The sequence below is a fragment of the Micropterus dolomieu genome, linkage group LG18 (genome assembly GCF_021292245.1).
Source record: "Micropterus dolomieu isolate WLL.071019.BEF.003 ecotype Adirondacks linkage group LG18, ASM2129224v1, whole genome shotgun sequence".
In the NCBI taxonomy this organism is placed as follows: domain Eukaryota; kingdom Metazoa; phylum Chordata; class Actinopteri; order Centrarchiformes; family Centrarchidae; genus Micropterus; species Micropterus dolomieu.
The window spans coordinates 22,513,166-22,526,914 of NC_060167.1; the positions used below are offsets into that span (position 1 = coordinate 22,513,166).

At 41.8% G+C, this 13,749-nt stretch overlaps 3 protein-coding genes across 4 annotated transcripts in view; 1 reads left to right on the forward strand and 2 right to left on the reverse strand.

Annotated features, from left to right (window-relative positions):
• The window catches only part of ruvbl1 (RuvB-like AAA ATPase 1), a 10,237-nt gene extending 2,107 nt beyond the window's left edge, over nt 1-8,130 (forward strand). The window contains exons 2-11 of the mRNA XM_046075502.1: nt 1,827-1,913; nt 2,027-2,159; nt 3,240-3,391; nt 3,816-3,905; nt 4,596-4,745; nt 4,861-4,924; nt 6,475-6,673; nt 6,773-6,875; nt 6,956-7,047; nt 7,735-8,130. Of these exons, the coding sequence (XP_045931458.1) occupies nt 1,827-1,913; nt 2,027-2,159; nt 3,240-3,391; nt 3,816-3,905; nt 4,596-4,745; nt 4,861-4,924; nt 6,475-6,673; nt 6,773-6,875; nt 6,956-7,047; nt 7,735-7,894 (1,230 nt within the window). The 3' untranslated portion in view covers nt 7,895-8,130. The remainder of the gene's footprint in view (nt 1-1,826; nt 1,914-2,026; nt 2,160-3,239; nt 3,392-3,815; nt 3,906-4,595; nt 4,746-4,860; nt 4,925-6,474; nt 6,674-6,772; nt 6,876-6,955; nt 7,048-7,734) is intronic.
• Nucleotides 7,537-9,432, reverse strand: mustn1a (musculoskeletal, embryonic nuclear protein 1a). The gene is made up of 3 exons (XM_046075506.1): nt 9,274-9,432; nt 9,038-9,167; nt 7,537-8,659 (listed from the first exon to the last, which is right to left on the reverse strand). The coding sequence occupies exons 1-3, from the start codon at nt 9,370-9,372 to the stop codon at nt 8,562-8,564; spliced, it is 327 nt and encodes a 108-aa protein (XP_045931462.1). The 5' UTR covers nt 9,373-9,432; the 3' UTR covers nt 7,537-8,561.
• Nucleotides 9,433-10,332: 900 nt separating this feature from the next.
• On the reverse strand, nt 10,333-13,505 carry rft1 (RFT1 homolog). Of its 2 annotated transcripts, XM_046076504.1 has the most exons (11): nt 13,424-13,505; nt 13,197-13,322; nt 12,991-13,076; nt 12,770-12,892; nt 12,386-12,677; nt 12,166-12,300; nt 11,819-12,079; nt 11,586-11,730; nt 11,388-11,493; nt 11,036-11,285; nt 10,333-10,883 (listed from the first exon to the last, which is right to left on the reverse strand). In XM_046076504.1, exons 2-11 carry the CDS (start codon nt 13,257-13,259, stop codon nt 10,719-10,721), a joined length of 1,626 nt encoding a protein of 541 aa, XP_045932460.1. In that variant the 5' UTR covers nt 13,260-13,322; nt 13,424-13,505; the 3' UTR covers nt 10,333-10,718. The 2 variants fall into 2 exon arrangements, with proteins under 2 accessions (XP_045932460.1, XP_045932459.1); XM_046076503.1 differs by having other exon boundaries at nt 13,197-13,478.
• Nucleotides 13,506-13,749: the final 244 nt, after the last annotated feature.

Below are 13,749 nucleotides of genomic sequence, written 5' to 3' on the forward strand. Positions count from 1 at the left end.
AATCACATTAAGCCTGTGGCAAAGAACCTTGGTGTTTGGTTTGATAGTAATTTAAATTTCGAGCAGCACACCACAAAGCTTGTTCAATCATGTTTTTTATCAACTTAGAAATATAGCAAAAATTCAATCTATGTTAACTTTTAAGGACACCGAGACCATTTTACACGCCTTCATCTCATCACGCCTGGATTATTGCAACAGCCTTTTAACCTGTTTAACCCAAAAATCTATTGATCGACTCCAGACTGTCCAGAACTCAGCTGCCAGGCTTTTAACCAGAACAAAGAAATTTGACCACATTACTCCTATTTTAGCTTCATTACACTGGCTCCCAGTATGTTTTAGAATTGACTTTAAAATTCTATTGATTACTTTTAAAGCTCTTCATGGCCTCTCGCCTTGTTATATTTCTGAACTTTTAGTCCCATACACACCAGCATGTACCTTGAGATCCTCGGGCAGAGGTCTGCTATCTGTTCCAGAGTCTCGACTGAAAACTAAAGGGGACAGAGCCTTTGCTGTCAGGGCCCCGAGGCTCTGGAACAGCCTGCCCGAGGAAATCAGGTCAGCTGAGTCAGTCCCTTCTTAAAACATACTTTTATAGGAGAGCCTTTCTCGATCTTATTGGACTTTATTTTATCCCTTTTATTCTATTTTACTAATTTTATATTTATCTTAAACGTGTATTTTAGTCTTTTCTTTATCTTGTATTGTTTTTGTATTATTGTTTTTTGGGTATTATTGTCTTTACACTTGTTAAAGCACTTTGTAACTTGTTTTTGAAAAGTGCTCTACAAATAAAGATTATTATTATTATTATTATTATTATTATCTTTGATGCTCTGTTCAACGTTAGAGTTAACGCTGTTTACTGTTGTCGCAGTTTTTTTTCCCAAATCAATCTTTTTGTTACCACACTCTCCACTAAATTTTCCAAGTAAAATGTCAATATAACTATTATACTGCTTCATTAATCACATGTTTTCCACTGGGGTAAAGTGCACTGAGTGGTTGGAATGCGCCTACACAATCTGCCATTTTTGTTGTTTTGTCTTATTTTACCCAGAAATCATTAAAGTGTAGTCCTACTTAAGATACTCAGTCTTCAGTGCTTTGTGCAACGGTCTGATTTAGATGTCTATCTGAAATCTGAGTATCTACTATATCTAAGCCATAGTCAGATCTATCTTTGTGAAACCGGCCCAGGTCTTGACGCGCTGATTTCCAGGCTAAGGAGACACCTGACTGTTTGTAGGGATACTTGAATACTAAAGTCACCGGGGCAGTATTGCTGTCAGTTTGCCTGTTTCACAACTGCAAAGATTTTAGATGCAAGAGAGCAGATTTTTGTATTTGCACTATGCCAATATAGTAGCACACGTACATATTGACCTGGGGTTAAAATGTACAATGGGGATATGGCAGAGATTGGAAATTGCTGGAGCTACAGCAGGTACTACTGCCATTGCTTGATTTCAGTATGTAAGTATAAACTTAGTGTGAAATGCACAACCTCAAGTGCACTGGTTCTCTTGAATTAACTTTAATGGCAAGGACAAAAATCACAGGCGTAAACTCGCAGTTTACATTTCTTGCAGTCATGGAGTATGACTCCAACCATGGCAAATGTGTTGACTAACGTGTTTTTACATTAGTCCAGCACACCTGGGGATATTTTAACTAAAAAACTTCAAAAACACCCGCTTTAAAGTCAATTCTTACAACACAGAGCTCAACTCAGGGGTATTCGCGTTGCAGTTAAGTCTTGTGGGCACTGTATCATTGTATGTCTATATAATGGTACTATATATTTTTTCACTCTCCAGGCTTGTGGGATCATTGTCGAGCTGATCCGCTCAAAGAAGATGGCAGGAAGGGCAGTATTACTGGCAGGGCCACCTGGCACAGGGAAGGTAAGTGTGCAGTTTTCATTCACTAGCAGCAGTAAATCGTAATTCACTGTGGCTTCTGTTGTTCCTGCAAACTGTTGCTCTTAAATTCCCTTTCTTACCTCTCCTTCCATCAGACTGCCCTCGCCTTGGCTGTAGCACAGGAGTTGGGAAACAAGGTACCTTTTTGCCCCATGGTTGGCAGTGAGGTCTACTCATCTGAGATTAAAAAAACAGAAGTACTGATGGAGAATTTCAGAAGGGCCATTGGTGAGTGTCACTTAAATATTATTTGGCGCATTGGCCATTATACAATTCACTGTGAACGAGGTTGGTGTATGAGATAGCAGTTGTGAACATTTCATGATTGGTTACGCACAAGTGCATTAAATATATAGTTTATTTTGTGTCCCTTCTTTATGGTTGCATTTATATTACTGTATATTGTGTGCTGTGTGGCAGAAGGTGGTTACAAACTAAATTTCACTTTACAGCCTGTTGTAATGTGGCAAATAAACGTACGGCTACTGGCAAACAGTTTATTGAAAACGAAAGTCACAACAAGAGTAAGAAAATGTTAAAATAAAGAAATGCAGATTTTAAAAGTCATGTAATTGCTCAGACTTTGGACTGGGATGCTCTATTGAAAAGTGTGTGTGTGTGTGTCTCAAAAAAAGCTGTTTCAAAACCTCGCTAAATGAGAAAAATATCCCTTAGTGTAAAATGACCGTATATGTTCAACTCATTCCCTCAGTGAGGAGTCCTTGAGCAGAAAGGGCACGGTGTCCTGCACACACTGATCTCATGAGCTGAAAGGCAAAACAGCGGATTTGTGAGACTGGTGTTGAGAAGGAAGTAAGGCTGGAGAGGGGGAAGGGGTCTGCATGACTGCTGATGGTACCTGTCGCAGGGAAGGAAATGGAGCTTAGGTAGAGGGAGAGGTGGTCATCAGCACCTTTGCTCCTCCCCTAGAACAGGATCCACAGAGGGGTAGGGGGTTTCATTTTGAAGTTGTCATCACTCCATCAATAACCATGCCGTGACACACCTGTCTTAAGCATTGCTTTCTGACCCTCACCACAACGGATCAGCCACCTGTGTGCTGCTCATACTCAGTGCCACGGGCTGCATGAAAGAGAAACAAGAGTGTGGTCATGTTACACTAGATGATGCCCAGACATTTCATGTGCACAGGCACACATGAGCTCTATCTCTCTCTGTAATAAAATGTATTGTTTGGTAGACTGAAGGATGTGGCAGCTTGGTTCAGTCAGGATTATAAAGGCCTGATTGAGTTCTCACTCTGTACTGTGCGTGCGTGTGCATGACTGTGATGTCGCCCACATTCAGGACTGCGTATCAAAGAAACAAAGGAGGTGTATGAAGGGGAGGTGACAGAGCTGACCCCCTGTGAGACTGAGAATCCCATGGGTGGCTACGGGAAAACCATCAGCCACGTCATCATCGGTCTGAAGACGGGAAAAGGCACGAAGCAGCTCAAGGTCAGACTTAGATCTATAATCTTTCTTTCTTTTTTCAATCGTCTTTCATTTGAAATTCTCAAGGTACTTCACATTTGGTTAAAAACTTATATGGTTATATCTTTACACCTAGCAATAACCGGTATCCTGCATCCAGGTTTGGTCTAAGTCTGATTTGTTTTATCTGTTTCTGTTGCAAAACTCATACCTGAACATTGATAAGAAAACTACATTTTCTTCCTCCCCATGAGTATCCTGGCAAACTGTATTTTATTGTTTGTTACATTTTTTTAAATATCTTTTTAAAATGTCACTGAACAATTGTGGAGATGGCTTTATAATCAGATGTAATATCCCTTGGAAATTTCAAGTATAACGTGCTGTAATAACACTGATGAACAAGGTATAGCACAGTGTCTTATTTAAAAATCTCTTGTTTCCTTAGCTGGACCCCAGTATTTATGAGAGTCTTCAGAAAGAGCGTGTGGAAGTGGGAGATGTCATCTACATTGAAGCCAACAGTGGAGCTGTCAAGGTATTGCTGTATTACTTTCATGTGTTACTCCTTCACATCTTAAAGTAGCAAGAGATGTGCATAATGCACTTATAATTCACTGAATTGCTTCACAAGCACACAAATGAAACATTTCAAATACAAATTGTAAGAAATATTTGGTTAAATCAAAGTTGGGTGTTTTCTGTCTTGCATGTCCTCTTCAGTCCTTCATGGTGGCATTTTTTCATCCCTTTCAGCTCTGCTGCATTTCTGCTGCACTCTGGAATGAGCCTCTCTCATTCCTGCAGCTCTTCATGCTCCCTCTTATCTCTACATCTCCCACAATACCTCTTTTCCAGCAGCGGGGCTTGTGGGCTGTGTTGACAGGCTGCGATGATGGCTCCTTTTAATCGGTGCAGGTGGGCCGGGGGGAGCGTAGGCCGGCTCAAGTCAGAGGCCAAAGGAGGAGGGCTGGACGACACATTTGTTACTGTTGACAGCCGTATCATGACCTGCCCTCTGAAAGTCTTTCATCCCTCAGCCACATGCCCTCCTCTCTGAGATGGGCTGGCGCTGGGTTCAGTCACACACCTGCTCTCCCTCCTCCCCTGTGCTGTCTTTTGTTTCACTGTTGGCCGGAGCAACGTGAGACCTTAATTTTTGTTAAACGGTGGGTAGATTTTAAAATGTATTATATTAACACATTTTGGTGTTGCTGTGTCTTTGCAGAGACAAGGTCGCTGTGACACTTTTGCTACAGAGTTTGACCTGGAGGCTGAGGAGTATGTGCCGCTGCCCAAGGGGGATGTCCACAAAAAGAAGGAGATAGTTCAAGATGTCACACTGCACGACCTGGACATTGCAAATGCCAGACCCCAGGTATGTAACTGCAAATGTCCTGTAAGTTATAGCTGTTAATAGCTGTTGTTTACGTCCTCCAAAATAGAGTTAACCCCTATGTTTTTGAACATAATTGTTCATTATTGGATTGCAGGGAGGCCAGGACATTCTCTCCATGATGGGACAACTGATGAAACCCAAAAAGACAGAAATCACAGGTAGAGAAAACCTGAGAACTTCCCAGCTCACATCACCTGGGCCCTGTTTCAGAAAGCAGATTTAGTGAAAACTCTGAGTATGTTAAGCCCAAATGAGGGAAACTGGGTTTTTGGTTTCAGAGACCAAGATCAGATAAAGTCTAGATCAGTAACTTATGCTGTGAACCTAATCTCGAGAGGAGGTTTACTTCAACAAACACTGAGTTTCTCTCTGACACCTCCCCTCCTGCGGAGCCTGAAGCGGCAGTCTGACATTTCCTCATTCATACTGTTGATATCAAAGCACATATTGGAACGCAATTACGTCTTTAGAAATATCGATATCACGGTTAGATAGGCTATTAGTTTTTTGACCGATTTTATGATCAATCTGTCATCGATGTATGGACAGAGAGTTATCTTTGGACATCATGGATTTATCCTCGGCACAGAATAAAATCCATAAGCTAGACTGTCCTTCTTTATAACACAGTGACTCCGTGGATATTAAGGCAGCTGTCAGGTTGGCAACAGTTGCACAAAAACACTTACCGTGAGCCACATTGCTGCAGTAATCACTGTTTAAACTAATCTGTACAAAACTGATCAATGAACAGTAACCTTTCATTTTGTAGTTGCACTGATTGGAACATTCCTATCGTAGTTATCATACTGGAGATAATGTGACTATTTCTGAGTGAGGATGACTGTGGTGCAGCTGAAACAAATAAATGTAGTTTAAAAGTGAGTATTTCATTACTAGCTGCATAGTCGATGTGTTTTTATAGCATTTCATAAAATATGAAATGATTTTATTAATGTAAAATAGACCTCTAAAGCTTCACAGTCAGTTTGAACCTTGATACATTTTCCACTGCAAAAAAAAACATTGATAAGCTAACCTACTGAGTCGGACTGTGGCTTTACAATCACAGGTTCATGAGTATGCTATAGCCTAAACTATGTCTAATCTGTTCGACTAATATTTTCATCTTCAGTTAACCTATTGCCACTGGCATTTTATTCCGTTAGGTTACAGCTGAATAAATAGCCCTGTAGCCTATTTAAAATGAATGTAATGGGCAATATGAGAATTCCAGCACTTTATCTTAAGGAAATCCCAGTGTGGTAAATGATGAATGTGCAATGCTGTATAAAATGCACCTAATATTGTTAACGTATTGATCCTTCCTCTACTCCTGCATTTTAATATAAATAGCCTATCATGGTGCGTTTGCACTTTTCTAGCTCCACCCGATTAAAATGGAGGCTCTGCCTTTATTTACCCGTTGCCATGGTGAATCATAGTGTCGGATGTCCATTGATGAAGGCTTTTTTTCATTCCCATGCACGCGCTTCTGTCAGGTTCAGCATACTCAGAGTTGACTGAACTTATTCTGATTGGCTTTTCTGAAACCGAAAACTGAGTTTCACATCTCAGGTTTAGTCAACTCAGAGCTCAGGGTTAAACTCAGAGTTTGTTAAACCTGGTTTCTGAAACGGGGACCAGCTGGCTTCACCACTATTTGACTTTTATTGTTTACCCATTCCCATTTTCTCTCCTATTTTAGATAAGCTGCGTGCTGAGATCAACAAGGTGGTGAACCGCTACATTGACCAAGGCGTAGCCGAGCTCGTTCCTGGTGTGCTGTTTGTGGACGAGGTGCACATGCTGGACATCGAATGCTTCACATACCTGCATCGGGCACTCGAGAGCACCATCGCCCCCATCGTTGTGTTCGCCTCCAACAGGGGAAACTGTTTAATTAGGTTGGAGTGAAACCCAATCCTCAAAATTCAACAGAAAAGAGCGTTTTTCTCGCTGTGATGTCAGAGTTGTAGTATTAACAGTCACTTGTCGCTCACCAGGGGGACAGAGGACATCAGCTCCCCACATGGGATTCCCCTGGACTTGCTGGACAGAGTCATGATAATCCGCACCATGTTGTACACGCCACAGGAGATGAAGCAGGTGAGTCTTGAGTGTTAAAGTGCCTGCATGTATGACGTATGCGTCTGTGCGCATATCGCTAATGACGGTGTGGTTCGTAGATCATCAAAATCCGCGCGCAGACTGAGGGGATCACTGTCAGCGAGGAAGCTCTTTCACACCTGGCAGAGATCGGCACCAAGACCACCCTCAGGTAAGGATATACACTGAGTCACTGAGTAGAGTGAAGAAATGAGCAACCTTATGTTGAGCGTCCACAGTGGTTCAGGTTTTCCATAGAAAGCTTTTTTAACATCTGAAACGATTATCACCCTGGCATGCTCTTCATAGCAACAGCTGATGAGGCTCATAGGTACCACAATATTTAGTAATATATTAATATATTAAATTCAACAAATCCCTGTGAATTCAGCACAACTTGCAATTTTGACCAATCACCGCCATTTCCTGCAAAACATTGTCATATGTCAGTCAGTTTGCTTTCGTGTTTACAAGACATGTGTGTTACCAACGTCTCACATTTGCCTGCAAAAATAACAGCAAAGGGCTGTGAAAAACAGGATTCAGATCTTCTTTACGAATGTTGAGGTCCGTTGTTTTCAGACGAGACAAATCACTGTGACACAAGCTGTTGCATCCCAGTCAATTGCAAGTGCTAAAAGAATCATGGTAATAAACCGTATAAACATAACCATATATTATTGTTATACACAAGTAATATCGAGGTTGAAACTTAAGTTTCAAAAGACAATGTTCAAAGTAGAAAAATACTTTTAGGACCTGCAACTCCTCTTACACTCCTCTGTTTCATAAACTGGCATACACTGTAAATGTAGAGGATATATGTCAGTAAACTGAGTGGCTGTCATTTCCCTCTCAGGTACGCTGTACAGCTGCTGACACCAGCCAGCTTGCTGGGCCGTGTTCAGGGGAAAGAGTCCGTGGAGAGGGAGCAGGTAGAGGAGATCAACGAGCTGTTCTACGACGCCAAGTCCTCCGCCAAAATCCTCCAAGACCAGCATCACAAGTTCATGAAATAAAACTGGATTCACAACTCCCAGGGCTGGTGTTCTCAGCGCTGTCATTACCTGGTTGACTTGGTTCACTGACTCTCCATCCTTTTACCATGCTTTGTTTCTTTGCATTTTTCCATCTTTACTCCCTTCACCATGGCTCACTCTCTGCCTCATTTACTGTAGTAGTTTTGTTATAATACATTTTAAGTTTTATTCATTCAGTTTGTTGATTAAAATAATTTTTTGAATATAAAGGAAAACACAAATTGGCTCTTTTTGTTCTATTTTATAATTATGGATTTGTTTATTACATTTTTCCTGACGTTTACTACATTACTGGCACTTACTACTGAGAAACACATGATGGATGAGACAATATTTGCATAATTCCAAGATATTTTTTCATTCATGTGTTCCTTCATTATTATACCTTCTCTCTAAAACTGGGGGTCAATACCTGTTTCAAAAACAGTAAAAACAAAATTCTCAAAAGTTAATAATCAGCTGTATATATGTGCAATCATGAAACATTAAACTGCAACAAGTGTGACTTACGAAGAACAAAAAGCTTAAAATAAAAAATAAAGGTTATCTTGAAACAAAATTTTTTTTTAAACAGGCACATCTGGAAACTGATCTTGAAACCCCTAACACAGAACAGGTGTTCCAATAATGGTCAGAAGGTCTCCTGCTACTTCCTGATTGGTCGAGCTGAGCGCGTGTTCAAAACAGTCTCCGCTCCTGACCTCACTCCACTGAACACAGATGGAGCAGCTTTACCCATTTTCTCTGTGAAGGAAGAGAATCAACATTAATCAGAATATTTCAGTGTTAATGAGACACTAAGAAGGCTTATGTAACACTGTGGCTATGCTCTATATATAAACACACACACTTTATTCCACTGGGTGAGAGAAAACACTGTTTGACAGGAATCCCCCATCATTACAACCCTGCTTTCCTGTCTGTACATGGAGTGGAAACTTGAGCACCATGAGAACCGCCCCTCACACAAACTCACTGCCATAATGTGATCTTAGCTTAACCAGATCCAGAAAACAAGACCATTTCCTTTCAGTTTCATCTGTAAGACTAGTGTCAAATCATCAATTAATTTAGGCGTGTGTGTGTGTGTGTGTGTGTGTGTGTGTGTGTTTCCGTCCTCACCGCACTCCTCCATTACTTCTAATGTCTTGCTCTTTGCTGGCCCACTCGTACCCAGTTTGGACTTTGCTTCGGTCAGGTCTTCTTCTCTCACCTCAGGACGCTGCATTTGTTCATCTTCTTCCTGACCTGGCTGAAGAGCAGTAAAAAAAGAACAAGCACAACAACAAACACCCGTGATTTCTGGCTCTTCATGTCAGCAGACATTCGACAATATGAGAGAAAACCAGTGGTCTTACTTGAGACATGTTGGTTGAGCAGTTGAAGATATGCTGTAAGAAACTCTCCTCTCTGTCTGCTGTTTCTCTTTTTGTCTCCAGCCCAACACACACTCGCATATATATATACAACCTCGCAGTGATTCTCCAGTGGACAATAAATCTGTTCTTGAGACTAATAAATGACGCAATGAGTGTACAGGCTCCTCCTCTTTTCTATCTCCCTGCCTCTGGTTTTTCTCATGTTCCCTGCTGTCCTTTCTGCTGCTTCATTAGGCGATGATGAGATCACTGCTACAACTTGTGGCATGACATTTCTCCAAATAAATCCAAGATGTGCAAGAATATGACAAATCTGAAGTCTGCGTGTCCTCCCCCTCTGTCCTGCAGCCAAACCACTTTCCGACACTGGTAATAAGCAACCCCAGCACACTGGACAAAGTTCAAAAGGTATGACTCATCAAACCTCCCAACAAACTTTATACCTTGCCTGACTCGCATATAACGATATATTTTACTTTTTTTTAAAGGAGCAGAGAGGAGAATAAGCATTGCTCTGCTTCAAAAGAATGCTGTTCCCACCCCTTCCTGCTCATTTTCCATAATTACATCATTATTCAGCCCTTAGGGACCCTAAATTCAGCGGGGATTCGTTCAGAGGAACAGATCAAACAAATAACTATAAATTGTTTCCAAGCAAGACGTCAAATGATCACTAGACTCAAACCTACTTAGCTCCTATAAAGTAAAATATGACAAACTCATAGAACCCTCTAGAAAGAGACATCTGTAGCAACTAAACTGTCACCAAACATTTTTAAGCTTTAAAAAATTTGACTGACGAACTTCCAGTGGAAATGGATTTGCTCCCTGCTTCTTTGCCTCGTCAAAAAAAGGTTTATGTGAACTAACATTTTATGAGGTGTGAGATAAGAAAAAGTAATTATTATTATTATAAGTCATGTCATGTTATCAAGTACAACTGTACATCCAGTTATTAGTGGAATGTGTCACTTAAAATAGGCTTAAGAACAGATCCTCCTGGTGAAAAGCTGACAACATTCAGACACACACAAAAGATCCTTTGGGCTGCTTACAGTTTATAAATTCATATTTCTTCATTACATTGATTATAACACACAACTGTGAATCAGGTTGCCTTTTTTACTGTGCATGACAATGTATTTCTGTAAGCAATGTCAACTGTTTTCTTAAAATACTTTCATTAAAAAAAACAAAAATTAGATCCCAAAACAGTAATGACGTGTTTGTTCACTCTTCTATGTGCCAACATAGGAACGCTCCTGTAAAAACATGCCAGCATTATATACACACACATTCACATACACACATATCAAGTCTATTTTAAAAAGATGTTCCCTCGTTGTTTTCACTAACTGTCAGTCAGTAGCTCCGGTTTGTAGCGAAACTTTGTTCCAGTCCAGCACACCCGCTTCAGGTCTGATTCAAGTTTGTTTCTTTGTGTATCGGGGCAAGAGCTGAGTCTTCACAAACTGAATAAGCTGAGTCTCCGTGAGAAGAACAGCTACAAACACACAGAGCAGACACGCGGCACCTATGGCGATGTGGACCAACCTTAGCAACCAGCCGCTCTCGCAGCAGAACACACGCTGAAACCACAGAATAAAGAAGCTCAAGTTAGGGCCACTGACTCGTACAAGACTCAGTACAGACTATATGGGGGAAAAAAATTGCAATGTAATGGTTAAATATTTATAGATAAAAAGGAAATAATAAATGAAGTGACATGACTGTCTTGTACCTCAGACAGCACTGTGACAAAGGCACTGACAGCAAGGGCCAATAGTAGGAGCGGGGAAGGCAACAGGCCTCGCAGAGGTTTCCACTGACTGGACTGGAAGTAACGGTGTATGTAAAGCAGGCTGTGCAAAATGCGGAGGCCCATGTTAAGGCAGTTTGCCAGTATGAAGCCCACAGCGCCGGCCCACCATGTCAGCACGTATGACAGTAACAGGAAAGACACAGAGAGAGCCAGCATCACCAAGTTATACCTGAGGACAAAACACAAACACAAACACAGTGTTAACTGGCAGGTTACATGATGTGTAATAACTGAATGTACACGTCTGTGTATACATTATCTGCATTCTTACTTGTCAACCTCTTCTTGGCTCATGGCAGCAAATACGAAACACTCTGTTACACCATTTACAGCGAGCAGGAGAACATAGCAGCTGTAGCAGCGCAGCAAGGTGGGACCTTTAACAAAGGAACTAAGAATGAGCTGTGACAACCACAACAGAATCTGTCACAAATATCCAAAACAATCAGTGGGTTTGTAGCTCACTTACCTGCCCCACTGCTCAGTAGAGAGCCGCCATAAATGTCCAGAGCCAAGTGAGAGTAGGCGTACCCAAACACTGTGATGATCAGACCAATCACAAGCACCAGTTTCAGCAGACACTCCAGGACCTCTGCTGCAATGGCAACTTCTTCCTGTAGACAAAACCCACAGCGATGAAGTAAAACCAACAGCAATTGCTTCCCAGACGTTCACAAAGACGTGTTTGTGTTTGTCTCACACCTGTTTCTGACTTTTGACATCACGTCCTCGTTCCACCACTTTGCCAAAGAAGATGTAGAAGCTCTCCTCGATGGGCAAGAAGATGAAGCGAGCCACCATGGAGCCCAGATTATTGACAATGTCATAAACTCCCTGGTCTCCAAAGCTGAGGACGTTCAAGAAGGTCATGACATAACGCTCACCCTCTGTCAGGATCTGCTTCAGGAAGGATTGCTTGAAGAAGCTCCATGTGAGCCGGGCCAGAGTCCAATCAACCAGAGGCTATAAACAGAACAGATGAAGATCTTGTAACTCATCAGTTTCATTTTGTGAAGATAGATCATAAATATATTGTCCTGCCCTACTACCTCTCCATCAGCTCTACAGGGCAAGAGATCTCCAACACGGTGCAGAGGAAAACTCTTCTTGGCTGCTTCTTTAGAGCCCAAGAAACGAATGAAGTAAACAGCATAGCACAGCACCAGGAATCCTGTGTACATCAACTAAGAAAAGCCTACATCTTAAACTCGTTACATACAGAGGAAGCAATTACATAAATAATGCAGAAGACTTAAGCTTATTTCTTACATGAGCTGCAGAGAAGATGTAAAGGCCCCATTCACGGGCAAACACCACCAGCACCACTGTGATGCTGCACTTAGCGATCATTGCTAAGCTCTCAGCGACAACCTTCAGTCGGACAAACATGTGAGCTTGAGCCAGGACCCAGAGGGGCTCAGCCAGGAGTTCCTGCACTCCTGACAAGGCGAACAACACCACAGCAGGGCCGTAGTAAGGGACGGTCTCGGTGTCCGGGACCTCCAGGAGCCATAGCCACACACACACCAGCAAGGCTGCCCATAACACACCCAGAGGCAACCTGAGAGGTAAGAAAGGCAAAGATAAGAACATCCGAGCAGAAAAGATGAAACGCACATCCCATACCTTATTCATTTTGTAAAACCAACTCACGTCAGCCATAGCAGGTTTATAACTTGTCTCCAACTGTGGTTTTCCCCAGAAACCCCACTCAGGCAGGCTCTCCGGAAAGCTTCTCTGGATAAAAATACTAATGTGGAGTACAGTAGGGTGAGCCTGCATAATAAAGACACAGACACACAGAAAACTTACAGCAGCTGGTGCAGTGAAATGTGGTGGCACTGTTCTCCCATCTCAGCACCTGTCATCTTTACCTGACATTGACAACCCCAATCAGCTCTTTGGACACAAACCGCAGAGTGAATGCATTCAGCAAGAAGGTGAGGACACGGAACATCACCTGAAAAAACAGCAATACATGTTATTAAACGTTTAACAACAAAACACAATAATTACTGAACTTTAAAACGCTGGACTGATACAGTGTTAAGTTATAGCTCAACTGTGTGTGTTCATGCACCTGTAGCAAAACATTATAAGATGCTAGTGTTGACGCATTCCTCAGTGCGTCCCGTGAACTCATTTTGGACTTCCTCTGGATCGCTTTGTCAAACGTGAATTTAACAATCAAGCTATCCCCTGCTTTCTACGAAGGAAAATCATTAAATGCTGTGAAAACCGCCAGTGTGGCTGCCTGAAAACTGATAACACAAACGCCTAATTCCAAATGAAGAAGTGTGAGATTACATTTGTTGAACAGCGGTAGACCAGAGCCACACATCCATGGGTAGAAGCGGCAGTAGCAACACTTCCGTACACACAATACGAAAGCACGTTACGCGGTGACGTCACATCACGTTGTTCCCACCGTGGTGTCGCTAGAGGGCGTCACAATCCCTCTGATAGTCTATGGGCGGTGGCTGGCACATCAACAATGCTTATGTCCCTTTCATTGTAAATTCCCACTTCAATGTAATGACCAAATATCTGTTACCAACATAATGACTATTTTGTAAATTGTACAATCACAAAATGAGCTCTGCTGAGAAAAAGCCCACGTATGAATTATTTTG